Source organism: Calidris pugnax, unplaced genomic scaffold, assembly GCF_001431845.1.
Source record: "Calidris pugnax isolate Ruff unplaced genomic scaffold, ASM143184v1 scaffold38, whole genome shotgun sequence".
Lineage (NCBI taxonomy): Eukaryota > Metazoa > Chordata > Aves > Charadriiformes > Scolopacidae > Calidris > Calidris pugnax.
In genome coordinates this window covers 3,931,218-3,939,133 of record NW_015090995.1, presented here as the reverse complement: position 1 = coordinate 3,939,133, position 7,916 = coordinate 3,931,218, and the positions used below count along the sequence as shown (strand labels likewise).

The window sequence follows — 7,916 nt, the reverse complement described above, 5'->3', positions numbered from 1 at the left end:
GAGCTGTTACCCTGGCATGGGGGGGGGGGGAATGGGGGACAGCCCTGCTTGGCACGGGGGGGCTCTGCACCCACAGCCTGTTCCATACCAGGGGTCTGCCCTGATGCAGAGCAGGGGGAGCAGGGGGATGCCAAAGGCTACGGGTGCCAGGGGAGATGCCAGCAGCTGAGCATCAGGATGCCAGCGTCTGTCTCTGCCTCTCTCTTGCAGAGGAAAGGAGAGGAACACAACGACATGGAGCAGATCTCAATCATCGAACGGTTCCCCTACCCCTTCCAGGTGAGTCCTCAACTGCACTCCCTTTGCTGGTCCGCTCTGCCTGGCTGCAGGGTGCTGGGGGGAGGACCCCAGAGGGATCTGGGGCCAAACACAGCATCGCTGCCCCAGTGCCAGGTGTCACTCAGCTCTTTGGGGACGCCCTGCTGCTCTCTGCGCTGCGTGGGGCAGGCGGGTGAGCCTCTGCGAGCCCCGAGGAATGGGACAACTCTATTTAAGGAGGCTGCTTAGATGGAAACCTGCTTCTGAGCTCTGCCCTGCCCCATTCGGTCCCCTGGCTGATGCTGGAGGGATGCTGTCTGCCGGCTGCCCGCTCAGCCCCCAACCCAGCTGCCTGCCCCTGCTGCCACCCAGTGTGGCCCCCAACACACCGAAAGTCAGAGAAGGAAGTGGAAAGTCTCGGGGGAGGGGGCTTATTTATAACTTCTCCGTCACGGTCCCGCGAGTGCTGTGAGGGGCCAGCACACACCAGCACGGCTTGTATCTCTGCACTGGCCGCTCTGGGTGGCCACAAGCCTCGGCTCTCCCCAGCCTCCCCGGGAGACCCCCCAGGCAGGGGGTACTGAGCCATGTGTTCCTGCAGGTGGTATATGACGAAGGGCCCCTCTACGTCTTCTCCCCGACGGAGGAATTGCGCAAACGCTGGATCCATCAGCTGAAGAGCGGTGAGTTTGGGGACCCTGCGGCTCCCTCGGACAGCAAACCCCAGTGCATGTGTCACCGTGCAGAGTGCCGGGTTTCCGGGGGCTCGCTATCTCGTGGTTAACGTTATCCTATGTCTACGGAAGAGTGAGTGCTGATTAGAAACTTCTCCTGTGACCAGCACACTGGTAAAGCTAAGCCCTCACATGCATGCTCCCTAACATCCCTGAGCTGACTGGCACCAGCTGCTCCTGCCCAGAGGAGATGGACACTCACCTCTGTCACCCTCTGCAGCACCGCAGCCACCTCGGCTGAGGCTTCTTGCCCTCTCACAAGCCTGCTCCAAATTAGCTCCACCAGGCTCAGAAGTTATTGAGGGCGAGAGGAAACAGCAGATGTGGCCACACAGCTCTGCTGGCGTCCAAGACAAGGGTAGAGCACCCAGTGCTTTAGGACACACGGACAAAAAGTCTGCTGGAAGCCAGGGAGCGTCTCCCAAACCACCCCAAGCCTTGACTGGTGCTGCTGAGCTAATGCTCAGCTCCATGGGTGCTACCTCCTCGAGCTGAGAGCGTGTTGCAGCCACATTATGCAGTGGGGCTCGGGTTCTTGCAATCAGCTGAAATCAGCTGGAGCTGCCCGTGTGTGTCTCTTGGTACATGTGTATCTTTCTGCGGGTTTGTGCTGGTGGGGTGAGATTAGCTGCTCAAATTGACACAGGGAAGTTTGCCCCAGCGAGGCGGAAGCAGAGCAGAGGAGATAACGGGGAAGTTGGTTACTTCACGAGAGCCCTGCTGCTCTACCCCCGCTGGCAGCCAGCCCTCTCCCCACTTCCCTGCTATGGGAGGGGGGCTGCTGTGGCAGCTGAAGCCAGTAGAAAATCCACAGGGGAAAAGGGGAGAGAAAATGCTGGCCTTTTGCTGCTGGGATGCCCTCATCCTGCACCATCAGAGAAAGGGGTCTCTGCACCCCATGGAGCTGTTGTGGGCCAGCACCGTGCTGCGGTGGTGTTTAGGTACATCCAGTTGTCCCTTTAGTTTGGGGAGAAGGACAAGGAAGCTGATGAGTGCCTGCCAGAATAAGGGAGCAGCCTCCCAGCAAGGGAAGTCTCTGGGCAGCCCAAGTGATGCTGGAGAGGGCTTTTGGCTGGCAGGAGGGCTGGTCACAGCAGGACCTGGCCCTGAAACCCCATGTCTGTGGCTGTCTGCAGAGCTGTCGAAGACCTTTTAATCAATTCTGAAACCCTGGCCCTCCTTGAGCTAGGGATTTCATGGGACAGGGTTTGGGTAGCCACAGCACCGAAACACAAGCAATGAGTTGAGGGAAACTGAAACAGCAGGGCCACATGCGACTGTGTATGAGTAGCACAGCAGAGGGGGAAATGATTTAATGGGGCTGATCATCTGCATTCAGGGAGCAGAGGGCTCCCTGCAGCTCCAGGTCACACACATCTCCCCTCTTCTGCCACAGTGATCCGGTACAACAGCGACCTGGTACAGAAGTATCACCCCTGCTTCTGGATTGATGGCCAGTACCTGTGCTGCTCCCAGACAGCCAAGAACGCCATGGGCTGCCAGATCCTGGAGAGCAGGAACGGCAGTAAGACACTGGGCACCCTCCCTGCCCCCGTCCCCAGCCCCTGGGGACCACCACGGCACGATGCCAGGGATCTCTTCTCACCTTAGTCCCTTTTCTATTCTGAAGGTTTAAAAGTTGGGCGGTCGCATCGCAAGACAAAGAAGCCTCTTCCCCCGACTCCTGAGGAGGACCAGGTAGGGGCCAGTGTCAGCATGTGGGTTTGCTCCAGGCTCTGGAGAGGGATGTCAAGATGGTGCTCTAAAGCAGAAGGAGCTTGAACCAGGGGATGGAGCCCAAAGCTCTGGAGGAAAGTCAAATGACCTCACCCCTGAGGGTCCACAGGCACAGCTGGGAGGATAGAGAAGCCTTGATATAGGGGGAAGGAGTCAAGGGTTAAGCCAAAAGATAGAGAGAAAACACTTATCTTTTGTGAGGATGGGTCTCCAAGGAGGAGGAAACATTGCAATAAAAAGTGCTGGGAGGGAATTGGTCTCCTGGTGGAAATACATTTGGGAGCTGAGACAAACGCTGCACTGACCTGGCCTGAGCCCACCACCCTGCCAGACCTGGGGGGGGTCTCACCTGGGAAACAGTGTGTCTGCCAGCCTCACCGTGTCTTACACTCTCCCTCGCTCTGGGAAAGATGGTGATGAAGCCCCTACCCCCTGAGCCAGCCCCCAGCGCAGCAGGTGAGATGAAGAAGGTGGTGGCCCTCTACAACTACCTGCCGATGAACGCGCAGGACCTGCAACTGCAGAAAGGAGAGGAGTACTTCATCCTGGAGGAAAGCCACCTGCCCTGGTGGAAAGCCCGTGACAAGAATGGGTAAGAGCTCCCGCTGCCCATGGCACTCGCCCCATAACGGTTCCCTCTCCTGGTGCCAAGGCACTGGTGGGCAAACACACCTCCTCAGCTTTGCAGGGGTTAGGACTGCCTGCCTGCCTGCCTGCGGGCTCCTGTGTGGGATGGCTCATGAGGAGAGTGAGGGGGACTGAAGCAGGCTGTGATATCAGCCCTCCCCAAGCATGAACCCAAAAGGGTTCGCGCTGAGGTTTTTGAGCCCATTTCTACTCAGCTTTCTGGGACAGGAACCTGCTTTCCCCCTTGGCCTTCTCCATCAGTGTGTGACTTGCCCCTTTTCTCCTGCAGGAGGGAAGGATACATCCCCAGCAACTATGTCACTGAAACCAGCAATTCCCTGGAGATCTTTGAGTGAGTAAGAGAAGGCGCAGAGACGTGGCGAGTTGTGCTTGGTCAGAGACTATTTAAATTCAGTTCTGCTAACCCATGCAGCATGTGAGCCTGGCTGGGTTGCTCTCCCTCTTGCATAACCTTCAAGAGCTTCTGGCCCCATGTCAGCCATCCGTGCCCTGCTCTCTGTCCTCTCTGGGCCAGGGTCAGACCAGGCTGGGGACATTGGTGGCTGCGGTGATCTCCCTGACAGCTGTGTCCCTGTTCCAGGTGGTACTCAAAGAATATTACTCGGAGCCAAGCGGAGCAACTGCTGAAGCAGGAGGTAAGTGTTGACTCCTGAGGCTGGGTCCTTTCTACACACCCAGAAAGAAAGGACCAACCCTGGCTTGCACTGGGAGGGGAGTGTCACCCCAACAGCCCCAGGAACCATCTCTACCCCAACATGACCTCCTCCTGGCAGGCGCTTTGGGAGGTGGCCCCCAAGCAGGGACTAGCAGTAGGATTCCTCTGACTTATCACACCCTCCCCAGCCACGCTGTGATCTTCACTCACTTTAAGTATTGCCTCTGACAATCACAGCTCCCCACAACCATCCCGTCCCCTCTCCCCTTTCTGTTTTAGGGTAAGGAAGGAGGCTTCATTGTCCGAGACTCCACCAGCAAGACAGGGAAATACACTGTCTCCGTCTATGCCAAGTCCTCTGTGTAAGTGGATCTCAGAACAGCTTGTTCCTACCTCAGGGCCCGATCCCCCCGGGCACCCCTCACCCTCTGCCTGTCCTCCCTGTGCCACTAACCCCATGTACTGTCTCTCCAGAGACCCCCAAGGCACGATCCGCCATTACGTTGTGTACTGCACCCCCCAGAATCAGTATTACCTGGCAGAAAAGCACCTGTTCAACACCATCCCGGAGCTCATCACGTACCATCAGCACAACTCTGGCGGTCAGTGTCTGGGGGACAGAGTGAGGCCAGCAGTGTTTTTACTGACACAACAGTAGGTGCAGCATGGCAATCTACCTTTCTGTGTTTCAGGGCTCATATCCAGACTGAAATACCCCGTGTCTCCACACCAGAAAAGCGCTCCTTCCACAGCTGGCCTCGGCTATGGTAAGCTGGCCTGGGCTACCTCACAGTTCCCTGGTTGCAGGGGTTGGGATCCTGGCTGTCCCATGGCAGCAGGCTCACAGCCTTCCCAGGAATCACTTCCCAACACACACTGTCCCTCTGGTGACAGCAGTGGCCAAGAGATGTCCCAAGCTACTTTGCTCCCCATTCCTTGAGGAACGAGTCTCAGATTTCATGGAATCTGGGGGATGGTTTTTCAGGCAGCACGTGCTCATGAGTTCTTCTTGGGCTTGCTGGATCAGATGACTTGGGAGCACCCCGCAGGGAGGTCACCTGCACCCACGTTACGCTCATGGCTCTTTGTCCTAGGGTCGTGGGAGATTGACCCGAAGGATCTGACCTTCCTGAAGGAGCTGGGGACGGGGCAGTTTGGTGTGGTGAAATACGGGAAATGGAGAGGCCAGTACGACGTTGCTATCAAGATGATCAGGGAGGGCTCCATGTCAGAGGATGAGTTTATCGACGAAGCCAAAGTCATGATGTAAGTGGTAAGCAGCCTGCAGGTCAGTGCTGGATATGCCTTGCCAGAATGGCTGCTCTGCTGGGTGATGTGGAGGGACAATCTCAGGCAGCCTCACACTCTGCAAAATGCATCTGAGAACTTACTGCCTTTGTGCTGATTCCCCACTGAGCTTTTCCACCACCAGCTGGGCCAGGAACACCTTCCCTTCCTAAACTCTCTTTATTCACAGATGCTTCTTTTGCTGCTTGGCCTTCTAGATGCTCAGAATTGTCCTTCTTGTCCCCAACACAGGAACCTATCTCATGAGAAGCTGGTGCAGCTCTACGGGGTCTGCACCAAGCAGCGTCCCATCTTCATCATCACCGAGTACATGGCCAATGGCTGTCTCCTGAACTTCCTGAGGGAAACTCGCCGGCGGTTCCAGCCTGCTGAGCTGCTGGAGATGTGCAAGGACGTCTGTGAAGCTATGGAGTACCTGGAATCCAAGCAGTTCCTGCACCGAGACCTGGTAGGGCTGTGGCTGAAGGACACACTTCCAGCTCAGTGACAGCCACAGCATGTCTTAGACAGGGTCCAGCTAATTCATCAACATGAGGAGAGGCAGCTCTGCAGCCTTCTCTGCAGAACATCCCTCTAAGCTTCCCTGCCCACCTGAGCATGGGTGGGATGCTCTGAAGTCACCACTCTGCAGCAAGCTATCAAAGATTAAAGAAAAAGCAGGACTGAGTAGCTTTCCAGGGGACAGGAAACACATTTGTGGTTAGGGCAGGGTTTGTGTTAGGCAGCACAGGCAGCATCGCTGGCTCAGACATGAAAAGGGACCTCTCAACCCCTGTGAAAAGCTGAGCCTGCAGTTTTTCAGGCCTCGGGCTGGCATTGCCAGCTTGCAGTCCTGCTTGGTGCCATACCTGATCTCCTCTGGTGCTGCTTTGTTCAGGCAAAATCCCGCCTGGGAAGTCACCCCTTCATAGATAAACAGGGTACCTGGAGGTCTCTCTTGCTATCTTTGCTGAGGACTTTGTAGCTTGCCCAAATCCAGGTGAACCTGCAGGACAAAGTGAGGCAAAGTGTTAAATGGGTGGGGGCAAGAGGAAGTTCCAGACGGTGGAGGCAGAAGCGGGTAGGAGTGACTGGCTCCATCTCTCCATTCACAGGCTGCTCGCAATTGTTTGGTGAACGACCAAGGAATCGTGAAAGTATCAGATTTTGGCCTTTCCAGGTCTGGTAGATATATCTGTGTCACCTTCTGTCTCAATCCCCCATCTTCTCCTTCAGTCTCTTCTGCACTTTAGTCTCTTTCCACACCACTCTCCAGCTCTGCTTTTCCTCCATCTTCTTCTTTCAGCTTCATCTATCTGGCTCAGCCTTCTGCCTCTCCACTTCCCAGCATCCCTTTCTTACTTCCTCCATCCCCTTTCCCCCTTTTTTTTGCTTCTTCTTTCCCCCACCTCTGGTCTCCTGGCTGCAGCTTTCTCTCCACATCCCCTTTTTGCCGTGCTTCTGTGTCACTCTATCCCTTCCCTGGTTTTGACTAATGTATATTTGTTTGCAAAGGGATATTTCTGCCAGCTGCAGAGTGCAACCTCTGGTCACTCTGAGAGCTGTCGATTCCTTTGGGGCTTGGTCTGTTCCCTGGAGGAGTGAAATGTGAAATCCAGGACAGGCACCCTGATCCATTTATCTGCTGCAGGTACGTTCTAGATGATGAATATACAAGCTCCATGGGGTCAAAGTTTCCAGTGCGGTGGTCTCCACCTGAAGTGCTTCTTTACAGCAAGTTCAGCAGCAAGTCTGACGTCTGGGCTTTTGGTAAGAGTGTGGCACTAATGACGTTGTGGTTGGGAGGAGAGGGTGCCCCAACACCAGTGAGCTCCTCTGCAAACTAGCTTCGGGCAGAGGCGCCGCCATGCCATGAACTCTCCCTGCCGTTTCCTGTCACAGGAGTTCTGATGTGGGAAGTTTACTCCCTGGGGAAGATGCCTTACGAGAGGTTTAATAACAGCGAGACGACAGAGCACGTCATCCAAGGCCTGCGTCTCTACAGGCCGCAGCAGGCCTCGGAGCGGGTCTATGCCATCATGTACAGCTGCTGGCACGAGGTAAGTTACTCTGGCCCTCGGCGATCGCTCCCAACTGCCCCGCGGGGGGCTGATGGCTCCTCCGGGAGCCGTGGGGTGGCCGGTGGGCTCCAGCAGGTCTCTCGGTTCTCGCACGGCAGAAGGCCGAGGAGCGTCCCACCTTCACCGCGCTGCTGGGCAGCATCCGGGACATCACGGACGAGGAGCCCTGACCCCCGGCTGGGCCAGCCCGGCCCGCTGGTACCACCGGGCTGATGCTGCCCCACCACCGCCCGTCGGAACGGCCCCGCGCACCGGACGGTACCTCAGCACCTCACGGACACGGCACCGGCCACCCCCCGGGACTTAGCAGGGGCCTGAGGGGCCGCCACCGCTACCGCTGTCACCGGCAGGGCCCCTCACAGCCAAGGACAGAGGCGGGGAGGCGGGGGAGCGGTGCCGGTTGGCTCCACAGGGTGCAGGCGGCGGCGGGCCGGGCCTGTGCACAATAAACGGTTCCTAAGGCCGACGCCTCGCACCGGCACCGCCCCGCCGCTAGGGGGCGCGCTGCGGCGGCGG

The 7,916-nt window shown here is 57.1% G+C and overlaps 1 protein-coding gene and 1 long non-coding RNA gene across 2 annotated transcripts in view; one reads left to right on the top strand and one right to left on the bottom strand.

The window, feature by feature from the left end:
- The window catches only part of LOC106895624, a 5,671-nt gene extending 968 nt beyond the window's left edge, over positions 1–4,703 (bottom strand). The window contains exon 1 of the long non-coding RNA XR_001413469.1: positions 4,568–4,703. This is a non-coding gene — a long non-coding RNA (uncharacterized LOC106895624). The remainder of the gene's footprint in view (positions 1–4,567) is intronic.
- BTK (Bruton agammaglobulinemia tyrosine kinase) overlaps positions 1–7,608 on the top strand; it is an 11,392-nt gene extending 3,784 nt beyond the window's left edge. The window contains exons 5-20 of the mRNA XM_014955147.1: positions 211–279; positions 860–941; positions 2,389–2,517; positions 2,623–2,690; positions 3,140–3,321; positions 3,646–3,708; positions 3,958–4,012; positions 4,312–4,394; positions 4,507–4,634; positions 4,725–4,799; positions 5,127–5,298; positions 5,572–5,788; positions 6,435–6,499; positions 6,971–7,089; positions 7,222–7,379; positions 7,499–7,608. Coding sequence (XP_014810633.1) covers positions 211–279; positions 860–941; positions 2,389–2,517; positions 2,623–2,690; positions 3,140–3,321; positions 3,646–3,708; positions 3,958–4,012; positions 4,312–4,394; positions 4,507–4,634; positions 4,725–4,799; positions 5,127–5,298; positions 5,572–5,788; positions 6,435–6,499; positions 6,971–7,089; positions 7,222–7,379; positions 7,499–7,570 — 1,737 coding nt within the window. The 3' untranslated portion in view covers positions 7,571–7,608. The remainder of the gene's footprint in view (positions 1–210; positions 280–859; positions 942–2,388; positions 2,518–2,622; positions 2,691–3,139; positions 3,322–3,645; positions 3,709–3,957; positions 4,013–4,311; positions 4,395–4,506; positions 4,635–4,724; positions 4,800–5,126; positions 5,299–5,571; positions 5,789–6,434; positions 6,500–6,970; positions 7,090–7,221; positions 7,380–7,498) is intronic.
- Positions 7,609–7,916: the final 308 nt, after the last annotated feature.